This window comes from Podarcis erhardii (assembly GCF_964252035.2).
Source record: "Podarcis erhardii genome assembly, chromosome: 10".
NCBI classification, from domain to species: domain Eukaryota; kingdom Metazoa; phylum Chordata; class Lepidosauria; order Squamata; family Lacertidae; genus Podarcis; species Podarcis erhardii.
In genome coordinates this window covers 17,965,949-17,984,001 of record NC_138500.1, presented here as the reverse complement: position 1 = coordinate 17,984,001, position 18,053 = coordinate 17,965,949, and the positions used below count along the sequence as shown (strand labels likewise).

At 41.7% G+C, this 18,053-nt stretch overlaps 1 protein-coding gene across 3 annotated transcripts in view; it reads left to right on the top strand.

Moving 5' to 3' along the window:
• Positions 1-18,053, top strand: part of CECR2 (CECR2 histone acetyl-lysine reader) — a 131,974-nt gene that overhangs the window by 5,167 nt on the left and 108,754 nt on the right. For 2 of the 3 annotated variants that reach the window (XR_014160964.1, XR_014160965.1), the window contains exon 1: positions 2,896-5,553. Coding sequence is in view for 1 of the 3 variants with exons in the window: in XM_081879630.1 (XP_081735756.1) it covers positions 5,302-5,553 (252 nt within the window). In the remaining 2 variants the exon portion in view is untranslated. Of the gene's footprint in view, positions 1-2,895; positions 5,554-18,053 lie in introns of those variants that run through there. The other variant, XM_081879630.1, reaches the window with a different exon arrangement.

Below are 18,053 nucleotides of genomic sequence, written 5' to 3'. Positions count from 1 at the left end.
CTAAAATATTATGCTCATTTTTCACATGGACTAGTCCTTCCCTTGCCCACCCCCCTAATATTGTTAAGAGGGTCTCTTGTACAGTCTTCAGAGAGTAGCTGAAAGGGGGGGAGGGCAGAAAAAGGTCCTCCTTTCCTTCCACTCTGCAGTTTTAATCTGAGATCTTAGGCGTAGTACTACACCCAGAACTCAAATTCCCTATCTCAAAATGTGCCTAGAACAATCGAAGTTTCAAACACTGCATTCAATTCTAGTTCCTGTACTGTATCTGAATGCAATTTTATTTTGTGACTATTTTGTAATATTGCTTTAAGAACCACTTATGGCAATAAAGTGAAATGTTAGTGTTTTAATTAAATAAAGTTGGTGTATGAAATAAGGGGCAATTATGCCCCAAGGAACAATATTGTTCTGAAGTAAAGGACACTTTGAACACACAGTTTCTATGACAAATGAGGAAGCATATGTAATGAGCTACAATTTCATGTTTCCTTCCTGTTTTTAAAAAATAAAGACATACAAAAAAAAAGACAATGTAAGCTGGCATTGGGGGAGACCGAGGACCAGATTCAGAGTTTTTGTACTTGGGTACAGATACCAAAGTACAAAATATGGCCCAAACATATGACACAAGTTTAAGTGCTCAGGTTTCCATGCAACATATACAGAAGTTGTGAACAGGAAAATACAGTGGAACCTCGGGTTACATACCGTCCTCCTTACAAACACTTTGGGTAACGAGCTCTGCTAACCCAGAGGTAGGTCTCCTGGTAGCAAAATTTGCCCCGGGATGCGCCCCATTAGCAAAATCATGCCTCAGGTTAAGAATGGTTTCGGGTTAGGAACGGACCTCCGGAACGAATTCAGTTCGTAACTGGAGGTGCCACTGTACTGCTTGAAAACCTGGCTGTTTGAAATACATGTTATAGTTGGTGTCCTGTAACAAAATTAAGTGCGACTCAACACTTTTTTAAAAAAACAAAACCAGCTTCTCTAAGGCTGCCGACAGCTGAAATGAAGTTTGAAACAGGAGCTTTTCAGGTTGTAGCTCATGTATTTCACCATCACATTGGCTCTCACTCCAAGAGTAAATTTGTTAATATAATAAAAATGACATTGAAGTCTGAGTAGAGTCCGGGACTTCTCATGAGGTTGAAGTTTGTTCCCAGTTCCTTACTCAATTTAAAAGGGCAGTCAGATGCAGCTTTGGTAAGTAACTTGAATTTTAACTTAACTGCACTCCAATTTCATTTTAATTCTGGAATAACAGTTTAAATTACCAGAAGTATTTTTAGCATTCCAGAGTTCTTACATCCACAACAGTAAGTTTAACAATTCTGACATACAAGTGGAACTGATAGCAGGATATTGCAGTGCACCCTCTCCTCTTAAGAGGAGAGCTCCTGTTCAGGGTTCCAGCTAACTACATCCTCTTCCAGGATACTCAGTTTAGTCCCTCATTTTCCATTTTTCTTTTCCAAGTGACCCAGATTACACCATGGCTACTAAGCATGCTCATAACTGAATAGGGATTTTGTGTAGGAGGGACCAGGAAATATGTTTGTCCCTTAGATTCTTTAAGAAAAAAAATGTTTCTTCCAACTCGACAGTTCTATGATTCTATGTGTTCCATTGACCACTTGAATTATTTATTAGAGGGAGTGGTTTGCTTGGAAAGGAATGCCACCAAACCTGATGAAGGAATCCCCATTGAACTGTACAGCCATGGGGCTTTCTCCCATTCTCAGGCTTTAAATCTATGCATACTAACCTGGAAAAAGTTGCATGTAAACAATGTGGCTATTCACTAAAAAAGTTTTGTAGGATCAGACTGCATAATGTGTGAGGAAGACACTTCCTGCATAATGCAGACCGTTCAGTGATTAGATCTGAAATATTATGCACCCCTACAAGGAATTTAAGTCCCTCTTCTTCTAAGTATTACTCAATTTATTTTTATCCCATCCTTCCTCCCAGTGAAGTTGCACTTATGCTCTTCAATTTGGAAGTGAAACTCCCCTGAATTCAGTGGTGCTATCGACAATGGTATAGTATCAGATCGCTATAATTACTTTGCTTCTGTTTTGGAAGGCAGAAGTATTAATCTTAGTATTATTCTTAGATACTCCTCTTCTTGAAGAGCAAAAGAAACCTGCCCATCAACTCTTATCCAAGTCCAGTGTTATTGCACAGGCGTGGGACATTTTAAAGCAGACTGTTTTCTTGTTCTTGCAATGAATTTATTTTGGGAACTTTTGTATTTTTTTTTTAATATGCTTTTTATTAAGTTTTCATTTTAAATACACCAACAAACAAAGACATATTGATATTTTTGTTTGTTGGGAACTTTTGTATTCTAAGGTTTGGGGTGTCTGTTCTTTTTGGTTTTTTATAGGAGAGGAATGAAATGCCTTATTCGAAACAACAGCCAACACTTAAATTGAAAAAGGTGTCAACAGTGTAAAATTATTATTGAGCACAAAAGCTAGTCTAGCTCTTTTGTTACAAGTGTTACTTTCTCAAGCAGTATAACCTTCTCTGTCTTTATGGAGGGATCAGTATCTGCTTTGGATTGTTATAGCACTGAATTCACTTTCTGCACAGATTTGCTTTCTAAAATTCCAATTCATATTTTCTTTATTCACAGTGCTTTCAGCAATGCCAGGGGTGTGTGTGTGTACAGTTAGGTTTAAGGATGTGTTGGTTGTTCAAAACGGTTATAAATATATCTAGCTGAGCAGCTGCCTGAGATCTAGATGCAGATGTTCAATGGAGAAACAGACATACTTTTTTCTGGATTGTCAGTAATTTAAGTTTTTTAAGTAAACTACAAATACTGTACAAGTTTTGAAGAACAACTGAAAACTCCTAAAATTCTAGATACTCAGATTTGTTTGTAGTTTATTTTCCACTTGATAACACATTCTGGCTGAAAAACAGCTGCTAGTTTACAACGAATTATTATTATTACTTCCTGATGGAGGAAGTGTAAATAGCTTTCAGGAGAGAAACATTCATTAACAGAGGCTGCTATTTTGAAGTAGGAAGCATCAACGCAGCATCTCCACAAAGAAGGCAGAGCTCAGACTCTTCCGCAAAAAAAACATAAAAACACAGTGAAACTTTATTTTTTATATCTGATGAAGTGGCTTGTAGTCCGCAAACACTAAATTACGCCACAATAAATTTGTTAGTTTTAAAGTACACAAGAACTGTTTTCACGTTTAAAAGTTGAGTGACACAATCCAAGACGTTCACTTAAATAAACAAGCGGGTTTTAAGCACTCCCAATTCTGTTCTGGATTTTTTCAAAAAAAGGTGTGCTTAGTTCCCATTTACACTCTGTAAACCCCAATATTTCATGTAACAACTGCAGAGAAATTTATAATCCTAGAGTTCTGTATTCGAAATCACCCAAAATGGGTTATAAACCACAAGCACGTTTTTAAGTGGGGGAAACGGGACACTCTCCCCTATAACTACTTCCCCCAATTGAAAGTACAACAGTGAGGAATACTAAATCAATCCTGTATATGAACGGCAAGTTTGCCAAAACTGCAATACACACACCATTTACTCCTTGCAGTACAGTATTTGTCAGAAATCTCCGCCTCCAAGCAGAGGAGGAAATCCTTGGATCAAATACGCCTAGCAAGACGTTCCTTTTAGCCACGCAAAGACTTGCGCACTACCAGTTACCACATGCGCTCCGAGGCTTAAAATCCTATACACAACCTGGGAAATAAAACCGCTTGAAGCCTAAGCAGTTTAGTTCTATAGCACAGGCTGCGTAGCAGGGTCATTTTAACCCTTTTATAATTTCACGTTTCGTTCGTCTAAAAATCAGAGATGAACAATAACCAAGTAAAAAACAAAACAAAAGGAAGCGAAGAATGGTATCACAACCACTGAGTAACAGGATCGCTGAGCCTCCAAGTTACAAAAAGACCTCAAGGCATAATTTGCGAAGGCTAAAAATCTTCCCAGAAAGAAGCCCTCAAATATATATCTATCTCACGGAATTCGAGAAATAAAAATAAAATAAAAACTCCACTAACTGAATTCCTGACTCAAAATCCTCTGAGAATGCAAAAAAACAGGGCCTCCCTCCTTCAGCAGAAAACCCTCCGGGTAAGCGGCTCTGAACTACTGCGGTGCTCAGAGCGTAACTAAATTTCGAAGAGAGAAAACTCCGCCTCCGCCAACCTCCTTCGCCTACAAAAAGAGAGCTCCCCCTTCTTTCCTCACAGCCACAGGGAACGCTTTAATCAAGAGCCCCGCCCAGCGCGAGGTCCCCAATTGGCTGTCCGCAGGAAAAAAGGCGGGGCGAAGGTGTTGTTATGATAAAAAGCAGCCCCGCCTACGCCTCGTGCGCGGAGAGCTTTCCAATGCCGGCTCCTCCTCCTCCCGTTTTTGTTTTTTTTAACTTGCGCTCACGAGCCTTTTAACGGCTCTCAAGAAGCCCATTTTCTCCACACGATTCGCTCTCGAAGCTCCGCCCCTTCCTCCCACGACTCGCGCGCGGGCTCCTCCGCTCGCCTAAAAAGTTCGCCCATAGGCTCCTCCTCCTGCCTCTCTGGGCCATACTCCCGCCCCCCCCCGTCCCAACGCATGAGAGGAGTTTGATCCCTCCTTCCATACAAATACTGCTCCTCCTCCCCGGAGCGCCCTGCCGGCGAGACCCCGCCCCCTGCTCGCGCAGACACGCCTTCTTTCTCCTTTCGGACCCCGCCTCTCACCGTCGCGCGCTCGACAACCGTCCCCCCGTCGTCGCCACCCTCCTCGCATCGCATCCGCACGAGTCGCTCTCACCCGCCCCCAGCGCCCTCCCCCCCCCTTCCTAAGCCCCATCTGTTTCCCCGGCTGGTTGAAGCGCAGTTTCTCCTTCTCCTTTTTATATATTTATATAAAATAATATCTATAAATATACATTGTATGGACAGGGCAGTAGCGGCGACCTGAGGTGAAGGTGGAAGATGGGTCCGTGTGGCGGCAGCCTCCAGCAGCAGCGCCGCCCCCGCCTGCCTTAGAGACCCGCGAGCGAGCGAGCGAGCGAGGGAGGAGGAGCAGGAGGCGGCGGCTGAGGAGGCGCCAGCCCGGACAAGCCCCATGCGGAGGAGTCGGCGCGGAGGGGGCAGCTGCGGCTGCTGAGAGAGGCTGAGGGCGAGAGAGAGAGAGAGAGAGAGAAAGAGAGTCCTTTCGGTCGGGGTGGGGAGGAAAAGGAGGAGACCCACCCCCGTCTCTCTCGCGGCGGACACCGGCAAAGCAGCGGTCTCTGAGGGGCGCTGGGGTTTTGGGGCGATGTGCCCGGAGGAGGACGGTGGTTGTGGTGGCGGCGGCGGCGGAGGAGTGGTGGTGGTCTCGGCGGCTGCTACTGCTGCTTCTGCCGCTTCGGCAGCCGCGAGCGGAGATCCGGAGGGGACGTCGGCGGCAGCGACGGTGGCGGCGGCCGGTCTCTTGAGCGAGCTGCGCTCGTGGTGGGAAGTGCCGGCCATCGCTCACTTCTGCTCCCTCTTCAGGACCGCTTTCCGACTGCCCGACTTCGAGATCGAGGTGAGTCGCGCTCCGAAATAATAATAATAATAATAAAATTAAAAGATGAAGTGGAAAAGAGAGAAGGACCCGCTCGGTCGATAAATGGGACCGGCCGATCGATCCGGCGGCCCCGCCTCCCCCTCGAGGAGGAGAAGGGATGGGACGGGACAATAACTCCGGTCGCCTCTGTTTTGCCTGCCTTCTCTCCCTCTCTCCTTAGCCGGAAGGCTTTTAGGGTCAGTGTGCTGTGTGTGTGTGTGTGTGTGTGTGAGAGAGAGAGAGAGAGAGAGAGAGAGAGAGAGAACAACTGCGACCCGCCCACCCCCCTACTTGTTATTGTCTGCCCAATTTTCTTTTAAGACAAGAGAGTTTTGTTCGGCGAGTTCGATATTAATCCTTCTCCAGAAAGGGATGTTGGCTGAATGTTTTCACCCGTTCTCCCGGATTTCTTAAAAAAATTATTATTGTTAATTTCATTTTTAAAAGTGCCGGCAATCGTGCACTTAACCCTTCCTGATTGGCTTTGCACTTATCTTGGAGTAAGCCCCCTTCTCTCACTTATCTTGGAGTAAGCCCCGTTGGAGCTAGTAGGACTTACTTCTGAGTAAATATGCACGGTTGCACTGAAATGGCTCATGCATGCTTGGTCTCCAAAGTAGTTTTAGCGATTGATGAATCGGAGGACGTGCAGTTGCTGGAGGGCAAGGGGTGGCGGCAGAATTAGTTACACATAGATGGAGAACTGCGACAAAGTACATGTTTGTTTTGTTTTTCACCTCTTAATTTTTGTACGTTTCGAGGGTATCTAACAAATGAGTGGTGGGGTTGGGGATGATGACCACACCAGCCTTCACAATCCTTCCCCCTGGGAAGATAACAGCCGTGATTAAGAGAGTCTTTGCAAATCCAAGGAATGAGGGGTGGGTGGGTTGGTCGGGATCCGTCCTTGCCTGTTCCACCAGGACCCGAAGTGTACGAGTCCGGTGGTGGACTGAATCAAGACCGATCTGAATTGCTACAAACACTGCTAAACCGAAACGGGCTCCGTCAGTCTATTACCTCGAACGTATTGTTTTACCCGTATACTTATCAGTAAACGGGTGAGGTTGTTCCTAATTCTAAAAACACCCCTTTTGTTGCCTTCCCCCTTTCCCCAAGCTCCCATATTGGTCAAGGGAGGAAGGAAAGAGACTGTTAGATCCCCCAGTCCCCGTAGGAAAGGACAGTGCTGATCTCTGTCCTTCCTCTCCCTCCCCCCTCCTTTGGTGGCCCTGACTGATAGCTTGGAAGAGTTTGTTGTTTTGCTGCCATTATCCCTTCAGGGAAAGGATGAGTAGGAGAGAATGGAGTTTTACTTCTGCCTGCTTGTGATGGAGGTGCCACATGCTGCCCTGGGGCTTTGTGACAATCGAGCTCTGAGCTTTGTGACAATCCAGAAGGGTGTGTGTGTGTGTTCAGGCCCCCCCCCCCCCAAATTCTCCACTCATTTTCAGTATTCTCAGGAGTTTGGATCTATTCTGTTTAAAGAGTGGCAGCAAGTTTACATTAATTCAAGTAAAGTTCGGAAATCTGCTTAGTTCATAGGGCTCAGGTTCAGTAAACGGATAATCATGCAAGTGGCAGAAAAATACTTTGATACTACTATATTGCTACAATTAGAAAGCTACACTTGTCTCTCAGTTTTATAGTTTTTAGTGACCCTTTTCTGGAATTTGGGGTATTTTGTCAATCAGTTCAGTATTACAATGGGTTTTTTGAAGTAGTTGCTCACCTGTTTGTTTCAGTGCACACCCTTAAAATACAATGCTATGTACTTTTTCAGTGTTGAATGTTACAGATAAAAGTGCAGCAACTTGAGGCGGTGACCTTACTCCTTCTTGTGTGTTGTAGAATTCAATAAATATGGATAATGAGATCAGATGGAAGAACGTGGTGTGTGAGTGAGTGAGAGATTGTACCCACAACAGACCTCCCAGAGGCTCTGGCTCATACTCCCAAGATCCTAAGCAGCTTAGGCCAATGTGATTAAACCTGGGGTTTGCCATCTGTTTATAGCAGATGTAACAACTTTGGTGCCTCTGATGCTCTTTCAAACTTTAAACTGTACATCAAAGACTGTTCTTGCCAAGAACCAGAGGTTGATTTTCAGTCTAAGAGAGTCTAAGGGAAATTGCAAAAGTGAAATATTAAGAAGTTGGGGTGTGATGTCTAAAAGAGTGGGTTGGTACTGCTGTTCAATTATTACTGCGATGCAGGATTTGGAAGACAAATGAATAGGATGTGTGTGTCGACATGTAAAGATCTTTAGAAGCCTATTGCAGACTGTCATACCAGCTGAAGCATTTACTATCCTACTAAGTATTATAATACTTCAGAAGGTGGTGGACTCTCCTTCACTGTTGATTTTTAAGCAGAAGTTGGATGGCTATCTGACATGGATGCTTTTAGTTGAGATTCCTGCATCGGAGGTGGTTGGACTAGATGATCCTGTACAATTCTATGATTCTATAAAATATGTATGTAATGGACAGCACTTTGGAATTACAGTATAGAAAACACATTCACTACTCAAAATGGTGGCAGTGCTAGGAGGAGTTTGGTCTTTTGTGACCTATATAAGTATCATTCTTGATTGAAAACTTGAGGAAAGCAGGGTGGAAGCTAGCTAGACAGAAATGAGTATAAGTTACATTGCTCCCTGAAGGAATAATAAAGAATCTGTTCACTTTCCCCCCCTTTTAAAATGTCACTTGCCCTCAGGTTGTTAATTGCTGTGTCTTGTTGTACACTGGCCATTTATAAGGGGATGCGATTCTGCAACCTACTGACGGAAGCATGCATGTATTCATAATTCTGTACTGAAATTTTGAGAATTGCTTGTTGAAAGCAACCCTTTAAGAGGTATATACTATTAGTGACTCAGTTTCTAAATCCTTTTGTAGGGAGCACAATATAAATTTGGGATGAATTTGCACTGCCACTAACACCTATTCACTGTAGCAGAATCTTGTGACTAATTTTCACAATGCATTCCATCTTCTGATCTAATACATTTTGTAGGTGTGACTGACCACCAATCACAGCCCAACGGTTAGACTTGCACAGGTCTTTCCAATGAATGTGCTTAAGTGTGCCTACTATTAGTTTGAATAATTGTCACCACAGTACTGTGCTGAATATTTTGGATGTGAATGGTACAAATGGGAGGAGGCACGTCAAGATTATATTTATGTGTCTTTAAATCTTCCTTTTAGCTAGATTCATTCTAGGAGGGTTAGGAATTGCAATGAGATGCCTCTGATTTTCAAAGGTTAGCAAGCCACCTTTCTAAAGATGTTCAGTTCAACAGCATGTGAGAATTCTTAAAACTCTGTGAAGGATGTTAATTTTGGAGAGAATCCCTTATGCAGTGCTAAATTTTTGAAAGGAGGAAGGATCTCCCAGTGATGGAGTTCCTTATCAAAGAGGGCCCCTCCCCCACCTATTGATGTCGACTCTCAAGAGGAGGTTCTCTTGCCAAGCACATGAAGCAAGGGGAAAAGATCTTGAATTTACAATGATAAAGGGCAATTGCACTAGCCTTTCACCTTTGGAAGCCCAAATTAGCATCTGGTTTGCTTCAAAAGTGAGTTTGGACTTCAGTTTCTAGAAGGTGCTTGTCAAATGTAAACATTTAATATGGTCTGGAGGAGCAACTGCCTCCTCTTTTGGGGGATGGGGAAGAAGTTCTGATTTTGTGTCATGCTGTGTTTGATTTTCCCTCCCCAAACTCCTCCCTCTATATTTTTAACGTGTTCATTTAGAGTAGACTATTATTTCGCAAGAAGTAAAAAGGGTATAAGAATCTCTCTTCTTTTTTTGGTGGGACATGAAATAGAAGTTTGTTATCACTGAAAATAAGTGAGACAGAGGCACAATTGCATAAACTTTATGCAATGGCTTCTAAATGGGGTCACATCTGGGGGAAATGGAAGAGTAGGAAGGGGTAGGAAGAGCCTGTTGGGAATGTGCAGCCCTCCCCTTCCTGGAAAATCTATAGACAGGACAGATGGTAAAAAGATAGATGGAAGGCAGAGAAACACTGCAGGGTAGGTTGGTGAATTCCATTTCCCCTCTAAACATGGGAGTCCCATATGGGTTCAAACTTCAGAAAGGAGGCTGACAAAATAAATGTCAAAGCTTCTACTTGACATCATTGCTTGTACATTGAATCTCTTTTTTTTATAAAATATTTATTAGGGTTTTTTATAAAAGAAATACAAAGATAATAAACAGCATTGCTTTGTTTTAACAAAATTTCATAACTTCTTTGGACTTCCTCACGTCTCCCGCTCCCACTTACATCGTTAATAAATTTTTTCAAGCAAATTATCATCTTATTTGCAAATTTATAACCACTCAATTCAATATAGTGTAACAATTCTCCAACAAATTTTTGTTTCTCTTAATCTCATTTATCGTCAATTTCCGATCCAATTTAGTGATGGCCAATTATTTATAACCAAGCATCCTTATTAACATTCCTCTAAATCACAATATTTTTGTAGATAAATCTTAAATTTCTTCCAATCTTCTTCAATCCTTTCTTCTCCCAGGTCTTGAATTCTGCCAGTCATCTCCGCCAGTTGCATATAGTCCATCAGCTGCATCTGCCATTCTTCCAGTGTGGGTAGATCTTGAGTTTTCCAGTTCTTAGCGATGAGTATCCTTGCTGCCGTTGTTGCATACTGTACATTGAATCTCTTGTGACTCTTCACAACATGGACTGCTGAGGGTGCAACCATTTGTACTTTTGTGCTATAGTTGGACAGGAACAAAGGGCCAGTAAAGTGATAAAAAGTCTGGAATATCCTTCAACATTGTTTTAATCTACCACAGGGATTGCAGCTGTGGACAGCACTTTCCCTTTTTGCAACTCTACTCTGGCTACAGGTGTCAGGAGAGAAGCATTTTGCACAGAGCAATTTGTATGATTTTCTCCATCATAGGAAGAGGGATGTCAATAAAAACAGCTCTTTTTTCTGAAATCTCTCCCCCACCCCATTTATGTTAAACAACATATGAATGAAGCACTTTTTTACTCCTAGGAATATTTATATTAAATGTGGTGTTTATTAAAGACATTGAAAATATTGGCAAAGAGTGATTTTATTGATTATATACTCAAACATTTTATCACTTTACAAGGACTTGTAAGCTCCAATGACTTAACCATAATGATCATGTGAAGCTGATAGTGGATTCACTCACTGAATCGATGAAACTGAGAACCTGTCCTTTATATATTTAAAACAAAATAAAAAAATTCCTTCCAGTAGCACCTTAAAGACCAACTGAGTTAGTTCTAGGTATGAGCTTTCGTGTGCATGCACACTTCTTCAGATTCTTCAGATACTGAAGAAGTGTGCATGCACACGAAAGCTCATACCTAGAACTAACTCAGTTGGTCTTTAAGGTGCTACTGGAAGGAATTTTTTTATTTTGTTTTGACCATGGCAGACCAACACGGCTACCTATCTGTAACTTTATATATTTGTTATGTTCAGCAGCTATCCATGAGTTCAGTGGCTTTTCTATTTGTTGTGGTGCCACAGTTATATGAATTGGTCCTTAGAGATTTCTATGATGTTTTAATACAAGAGATTCTGAACATTTGAAAGACAGAAGCAGAGTTAAATAGAATGACCAATGTTTGGGTGATAACCCAACCATTTACACTAGCTTTGGATGCTGAGCACTTTATATCTAAAGGCTTAGCATGATGGTCTCTTTAGTGTTTTTGACATTCTCTTCTTTTGCCTCTCTTTTGACATGCAGATTTTTTCCCTAGAGGATCCACCTTAGTGTCACTATGGATTTTCCATTGAATGGCAGTCCATAGTACCAGCAGTTATGCCTCCATCTAAGTCGCAGTCCCATGACCACATCCATGCTTGTCCCCATTCTACCTGAAACTTGTCATACTTGAGGTCAAACTGTACTCTCAGAAGTAGGGGATGATGTGTGTATATATATGGGGAGGGAACAGGGAAAGGGGAGGGCTGTTTAATATAGGCATTGAAGGAAGAGCAATAATAATAATAATAATAATAATAATAATAATAATAATAATAATAATAATAATATTTATATCCTACCCTCCCCAGCCGAAGCTGGGCTCAGGGTGGCTAACAACAATCAAAATAATCCAACATTCTAAAAACATTCATTATAAAATTAATTAAAATCGAATTGATGGCAACCATTAAGCAAAATTCTGTGCAGCAAGAACTCATTCTAACAACAAAATCATCTCTAGACTACTAATTGTGTCTGCCATGTTCTTTTTTTAGTAACTTGAATTTCAGCCTTCTGTTGATGCCTGTATTTTCAGTGTTGTGTAACAAACACAAGAAACACATTTGTTTTAACCCTGTAAATTTATTGAGTCAATGGCAGAAGCTGACATTACTCAAACCCATCTTCTTACCTAGAAGGTGGTCCTGGCACAGGACCAGCAGGCCTGATGGATGCGTATGGTTTTTCCAGGCCCCATGGAAACAGTTCTTCACCACCTTGCTTCAGATGCCACAGCTAAAAAAATAATGAAGCTTCACATAGAGCTTGGGCAGCACAAATGAGTAACATACACTTGCTCCTGAACTTGGACTGTTTCTACTTCTACGGTTTTTCTTTTGTCTTTTTATAATAATTTTTATTAAGTTTTCCATTTTAATAATCCAATCAAATCACATTAAATATTCCAAATTATACAAATACATATCATAAAGTCCAAATATTTTGTCAAATTATAAATTTTTGTTGGGGCTTCCCATGCTTCAAGTTCAGTGGGGTCCAATCATCTTATGTTTCTACTGCCTTGAGTTTCCAAAAGTTCCTTCTTTGAGTCCTCCTGTTGTTATCCTTTCTTTCACAGCCTCTGAGTTATTTCTGCTTCTACGGTTTTTCAGATGACAAACTCCTTAACAGTCTTGTCTTTGTGGATACTTTGGTATAGCTGATACAGCAGATAGACAGAAAATTTCTATGACCCTTATTGGCACAGCCATTATTCCTTCTCTTCTAGGTAATTCCAGTGCTGAAAATGCAAAAGAGCATAGGCAGCATGTTTTACAGACAGTCTGATCCTGTTCATTTTATTCAAGAGTAAGCTTCTCTGTGTTCAGTAAAACTTACTTCCTGGTAAGTGTGCTTTGAACTGAAGCTTTAGCCTCTTCAGTCTGGATGGCAGTCTTGAAACTATCATATGGCACATCAACAGTTTATTGGATTTATTCTCACTTTTATGTTGTTAGAAGTATACATCTTGAAGATTAGGCAATAGACTTGTCAAATGATAGACAGTAATTATCACTACAGTGGTACCTCGGGTTAGGTACTTAATTCGTTCCGGAGGTCTGTTCTTAACCTGAAACTGTTCTTAACCTGAAGCACCACTTTAGCTAATGGGGCCTCCTGCTGCTGCCACGCCGCCGGAGCACAATTTCTGTTCTCATCCTGAAGCACTATTTCTGGGTTAGCGGAGTCTGTAACCTGAAGTGTATGTAACCTGGGGTACCGCTGTATTGACGTAGTTGAAGAGACTTAAACTATTATTTTAAAAATCATGGCCAAGATCCTGATCCCCTTTCCAAGAAGAACAGGGCACAGGTACATGTTGAGGATAAAAAGCTGATTAACAAGAATAACGAACTGGAAGGAAGGATATATTTCGGTCAGTTTTGTTCCTTTTCCTCCTCATATTCTGTCTGTTGATACACAGAGATAATGTACTGTGCATTCCAAATTCCATGCTTGGAGTTACTTCTGCTTTCAGTATGAGTTACACAGGAAATTGAGTTGCTGGATGTACATCATCACTAGAAGAGCGAGCAAGAGGGGAGGCATTAGTTTAACAGTTGTTATAAAACAGTTAGCTATTAGGTATTCAGTTGAAATTATTTGACCAATGTAATTTACATTGCAGCCCTATGTATTTCTTCTGTCAAAAATTAAATATATTCTCCTTTGGGAGGGAGGTGGAAAAGGAATGTGTGGAGCAACTGCAAGTGCTTCTGGATGACACTGATTATTTATATTTGTGTTTAGGCCTGGTTTGGAAACTGCATCAGATTTGATCATCCTGATGGATAACAATATCAAATGACACTATTATACTTACTTGATCTCTCAGTGGCCTTTGATACCATTGACCACTCCTAGATCAACTGTATGGGATGGGTTTCTGGAGGGCACCATTTTGGGTTTCTGGAGGGCACAATGCTCTAGCATTTGTATGAAGGTGGTCATTAAAGGTTTTGAAGCATGGTGCCATCAGTACACTATGACATACAGCAGGCATAGGCAAACTCGGGCCTCCAGATGTTTTGGAACTACAACTCCCATCAGTTCTAGCTAACAGGACCAGTGGTCAGGGCTGATGGGAGTTGTAGTCCCAAAACATCTGGAGGGCCGAGTTTGTCTATGCCTGACATACAGCTCTGTCTCTCCATAATATCTGGATCAGGAGAGGCTGTGCAAGCTCTGGATCAGTGCCTTAATGCAGTGGTAGATTAGATGAGGGCCAGTAAACTGAATTTCATTCTTGGGAAAGCAGAAGCTCTGTGCTTCCCATGTCTCAAAGATAGGTCAGTAAGTAGCTTGTTCAGGTTGCACTTCCTCTGAAGAGTGGATACTCCTGGATACATAAGTGTCATTAGCTGCCTAACTGACCAGTGACTAGGACTGCCTTTTACCAGCTTTGTCTGGTATGCCAGCTGTCAGTGGCGTAGCGTGGGTTGTCAGCACCCGGGGCAAGGCAAGTAATTTGCGCCCCCTAACCCGTGGATTTTATCACTCGAGTCTCTTCCGCGCCCCCCCCAGATGTTACGCCTGGTGCGACTGGCCCCCCCTGCACCCCCCACGCTACGCCACTGCCAGCTATATCTTGATTGGGATATCTTGGTCATCATAGTCTATGTATTGGTAACCTTGAGGCTGTAATGTAATCTGTGTGGCTGCCCTTTGGCCTGGGCCTGAAGCTCCAGCTAGTACAGAATCCACTAGATAGTGACTAGATTGCTGATGGAGGCAGGTGGCCACCTCTGGTAACATACCTTTACTGGCTGCTCAAAAGCTACCACACAAGGTTCAAGGTTCTTGTGTTGATATATAAAGCCCAGAACAACTTGTCCAGGATACCTTAAGGACCACCAGAGCCTTTCTATCCCAGTTCAGTCACTGAGATCATTCAGAGGAGCACTGTTGGTTGTCTTCCATGTTACAGAGGCCTGATTGGTCTCAGCCAGAAGCTGGGCATTTAGTATCACCTGTCCCATGCTATGGAATGCTCTTCCAGTAGGGATTCGGCAAGCATCCTGGCCTTTGACATTCAGGTATCTCTTGAAGACTTTTTATTTTTTATTGCTGATAGGCCTATGCAGCTGTTTAAAATCAGTTAATGATTATTTTGTATTGTTTTTATTTATTATTCTCATTTTATTGATTACATACAGTACGCATGCAACTTATTTGGGGGTTATGTTCTGGGGATAGCACCTAAAACAAAAATTGTTTATAGTCAAAATGCACTAGCTGCAATGGCAGGTGGAATTGCCAAAGTGCCCCCCCCCCCATGCCTACCTCCTTTCCGCTGCCATTTAACCTTTTTTTTTTTTTTTGCCAGGCTCATAAACCTGAATGCACAAAAGTTAAAAAGTTAAATGTGTGTAAGTTGTGAATGTACTGTATTGGTGTACACTTCCCTGATGTTTTATGAGATGACAAGATTTCTTAATACCTTTAAATATTAATAATAAAATAAATAATGATGGGCAATATCTGCCTCATTATTGAAAACCTAATTTGGTTAATGGCCTTGCCAAGTCCCAGATGTTTCTAAGGGCCAAGTTTCCTGAGCTCTTTGAGCTGCAGCAAGAAAAGCAAGAACTTGACATTATCTTTTACCTAACATTGCTGGAGAAACCTTCATGATCCTTTTTTGGCCCACAATGCACATTTCTTTTTTCAGGTCAGCCTGAGTTTTGATATGTCCACAAAACAATTAGCTAATGATTTCCCAGGTTCTCTCTTCATAGTGAGAGTTGCCATGTATGGTTTTCAGTCTGGCATTGAGTCATATCTGGATCCAGAAATAATATAATATATTTGTACTGCACCCCACTGTGCAGTTTTGTGTTTTTTAATCAATAAATAATGCTATTGATGGGTACTGTCAGAAGGGAAAAGAATGTGTTATTATTACTATTTATAAAGTACCTAATAACATAGAATCTAGAACATAACAAATACTTAACAGGGAGGTGTTTGTTTTTTTAAAAAAAGAAAGTTTGCCAGTTGTTGTACAAAGTTAGGAAAACAATAGAACCTCTGCCTTCAAGTTTTTAATCTAATAGATGTGCTGCAAAAGAAAAAGAGTACAAATTATCCACAGTTACATTACTGTTTCAGTGGCCACTGAGAGAGAAGAGTCAGTTCTGGGAGCTGAGAACCAAATAACATTGGTCCTAGCGAAATTGATGGGAGTGGGCCATGCAGTCTCATCTCTATCTCTGCTATAGTTGGGTGGAACAACTGCTAGTTGAAGATTATTGAGTAATGGTGCAAAAAACTGATTTGTTTCCAGTGCTATTTATAAATAAGAGAAATGAAGGTATTAGAATGTCACCATCCTAAACCTTGAGTGCTCACTGCTTGGTGTTCACTGGGATCTTACAGTCCTTCAGAAAACAAGTCCTAAAGAGAAGGAAATAGCACTCTAGTTCTGTATTTCACATCAGCTAGAGATCCTTGGTAGTGCACAAGCAATTGGAATTTGGTGTAAAAACTTTTCCGCCTGAATTTTTAAAATCTGTACATGCCAAAATAATGGGAATATCTAAAAGAGTTGGTAAAATATTTCAAATGCCTGAATACCAACATCACATTTTTAAATGATGGCCTTGCATGGCACTGAGTAAATATTTCCATTTTTTAGGTGCCTTAATATCCAGGGCACTTGGAACTTTTTCCAGACCTGAATCTATGCAAGCCTATACGCTCTGTTTGAATTGGGGTAATCAGTGGTGCTAAAGAACAGAAGAGAAATTTACTGTGGTCTGAACTTTTATAGATCTCTTCGTGGAAGTTACTTGAAAAAAACTTTGGTTTTCAGCACTGCAACCTGAACTCTCTTTTTCATTGTCAGTCTACAACCTTGTGCTTACTAGACTGGAAGAAAGTGATGCTTCCAGATGTGGGGTGCCACCAACAGCTGTATGCCTCAGAATCTGGGAAGCAGATGTTTCTTTTTCTTTTTCTTGGATCATTGCGTAATGAGAGGCTGAAGAAGGGGAGTGGATTTACAGAGCCGTTTGGCTCAGATAAAGCAGTGCATCCATCAGGCCAGGCTCTGGGCATTGTTATGAGAAGAGAGTGTTGAACAGCCAAGCCCCCATGCTGGCTTCAGCAGAGGCAGCTGCCTGACAAGGCTCAGGGTTCTTCTTTTCAAGACTTCGCAGCTGTGGTTTGGAGGGGAGGAGGTGGCTCAGTATTGACCAGGTCAAAAGTTCAGTGGGACATGAGGGAGTTGCATGTGCAATAATATTATACATTTATTTTTCATATATGTATATCTCTGAGGCAGCTCCAGCAACTGAACCCTTCAAAGTGCCAGCATATTGAAAAGATATGAACAGCCTATTAATCTAGCTGAGAAACTGGAAATGATATCCAAGACTGTGTCAGCAGCCTGTCTTCTGGGGAACACAAGTTGTCTTGGTCTCCAGTGAGACAATATCACTTGTGGACAACAATATCACTTGTGGATTGCCTTTGGTGGTAATGTCTCCTTCCCAACTAGTTCCTTCTACCTGTCCCCTCCAGTATCAATATTGAAACATGGCATATTTTTACCGTAAAACTTTGCTGACCCATTGCTCTTGCCTATTCTACTCTTTCTCCAGCTTGTACGACTTCAATCCTCAACCATTTTGATGGTTCTTATGTCAATATAAACAACAGAGAGTTATAGCACTTTCAGTATGAGCAGATTTATTATGACATATGCTTTCATGGACTAGAGTATCAGAAGCATAAAGTGTTATCCTTGGTTGGCAGACATATACATTGGGGGGGGGGGGTATAAACAGTGGTGGAAAGGCCATGAAATTGTGTCTATGACATTTCTATGCAGCGCCCAAATGTATGCAAGATAAGAATAAAGCCGCTCATTCACAATAGCAGTCTCTGTGATAATAAATTTATATATTTGAAGCGTTTTTATTCCTCTCTTCAACTGAAAATGGCTCCGAAAGTCATAGAAAAATCAAATGTCAGTTATAAGACAGTTCCTGCCCTCTGGCTTACAATAAGTTGTTGGTTTCTCAACAGAGCTGATAGAGAACTGCAGGTCCATCTCTCTCCCTCTCCTATAACCTAATGCAGGCATGTTCAACTCCCAAGAGACTGCAATCTACTCACAGTAAAAAAAAACTGGCAGTGATCTACCCATTGTCATTGGAGGACTGACCAGAATTGTT